This window comes from Ranitomeya imitator, chromosome 4 (assembly GCF_032444005.1).
Source record: "Ranitomeya imitator isolate aRanImi1 chromosome 4, aRanImi1.pri, whole genome shotgun sequence".
Taxonomy (NCBI): Eukaryota; Metazoa; Chordata; class Amphibia; order Anura; family Dendrobatidae; genus Ranitomeya; species Ranitomeya imitator.
Window position 1 is genome coordinate 627398821 of NC_091285.1, and position 1255 is coordinate 627400075.

The 1255-nt window shown below is 47.0% G+C and overlaps 1 protein-coding gene across 1 annotated transcript; it reads right to left on the reverse strand.

Annotated features, from left to right (window-relative positions):
- Positions 1-200: 200 nt before the first annotated feature.
- Positions 201-1036, reverse strand: TCIM (transcriptional and immune response regulator). Its single transcript, XM_069766676.1, has one exon. It carries the CDS (start codon positions 967-969, stop codon positions 682-684), a length of 288 nt encoding a protein of 95 aa, XP_069622777.1. The 5' UTR covers positions 970-1036; the 3' UTR covers positions 201-681.
- Positions 1037-1255: the final 219 nt, after the last annotated feature.

The following is a 1255-nucleotide window of genomic DNA, read 5'->3' on the forward strand; positions in this document are numbered from 1 at the left end:
CCAAAAATATTCGTATATAGGAAGCGGACTTCAGAAACACATAGCTTATCCACTGATGTGCAACTACAAATCCCAGCATGCCCAAGGAGAACACACTAGGACTAGTAGTTCCACAACAGCTGATCAGGGCAGAGGATGCAACATTGATATATGAATGACCCACTGATCACATTAGAAATAAAACAATAGAAGAAGAAATGTAAACTATAAAACAATTTATTAACAAAATATAGAAAACATGATGAATAGCATAAATGAAGTATCACAGCACCAAAAAAGTCATCATTATCTCTCGCCAGTCCTCTGGGTCTCCCCATAGCTCTGCTTGGGAGAACTTGCAGGGCCCTTAAAAGCACATTTCCAGGGTACAGCCATGGGGGCCCCACATAGTCCTTATTTCTCTGCTTCTCCTTCTGTCACTCTGGAGTCGTGTGCAGTCTCCTCTCAGCTCTGGAGGGAGCGCTCAGTCCTCTGAAACAGTCTCTTTTCGAGCACATGCTTCCAACACAGCAGGACAGTCTCTTACGATTAGAGAGCAAGCTCTGCAGAACAGTCTCTCAATTCTTCACCTGAGATAAGTTTTGGCAGTGGGTGACAGGCTTGCCCGACCATCCTCTTCCTCCAGATCAGTCTTCAGATCAGACTTTTCAGCTTAGATTAAAAGCTCTGCGGCCAAGGAGCTCAGATCACCTTGATGGGAAGTTTGCGGAGCTTGAGGAATTGCAGGATTTTGTCCCTGGTCCTCTGCTTTAGTGCCAGTAGTGCCCTGGCTTTCTCCTCATTGTCCTGGTCAATGCAGAAGATGATCCGGGCTCTGTCCTCTGCTTTCTTATCACCAGTCTTTTTAAAGAGCTTCTGCAGGGACTCCTGGTCCACACCCTCAAAGATGTTGGCTGTGGCTTTCTTTCGGGAAGCGGTGTCAAACCGGTAGCCATGGACGGAGGGGCTGACTCTCAATGAGGTGGACATGGTGCTGGCAGTGGGGTCTAGGCAGTGGGATCACTGTAGCTTGTTGCTGAAGCTGTGAATGCCACAAACTGGTGGTGAGTGAGGGCTCCCCCGCCTTATATCCTGAGCCCTGCTGACATCATCCGCCCACAGGGAGGGCGAGGAATTGGGACTTAACCTCTTCGTCTCTGAGCAAGTCCTATGGCGTGTACACATTCTGCAGAAATTCCACCCCAAATCCTTAAGTTGCATATGAAAATTCCCTTTTTTTTTTTAAATAAATTTTTACATTAGGCTGCAAGTAAAC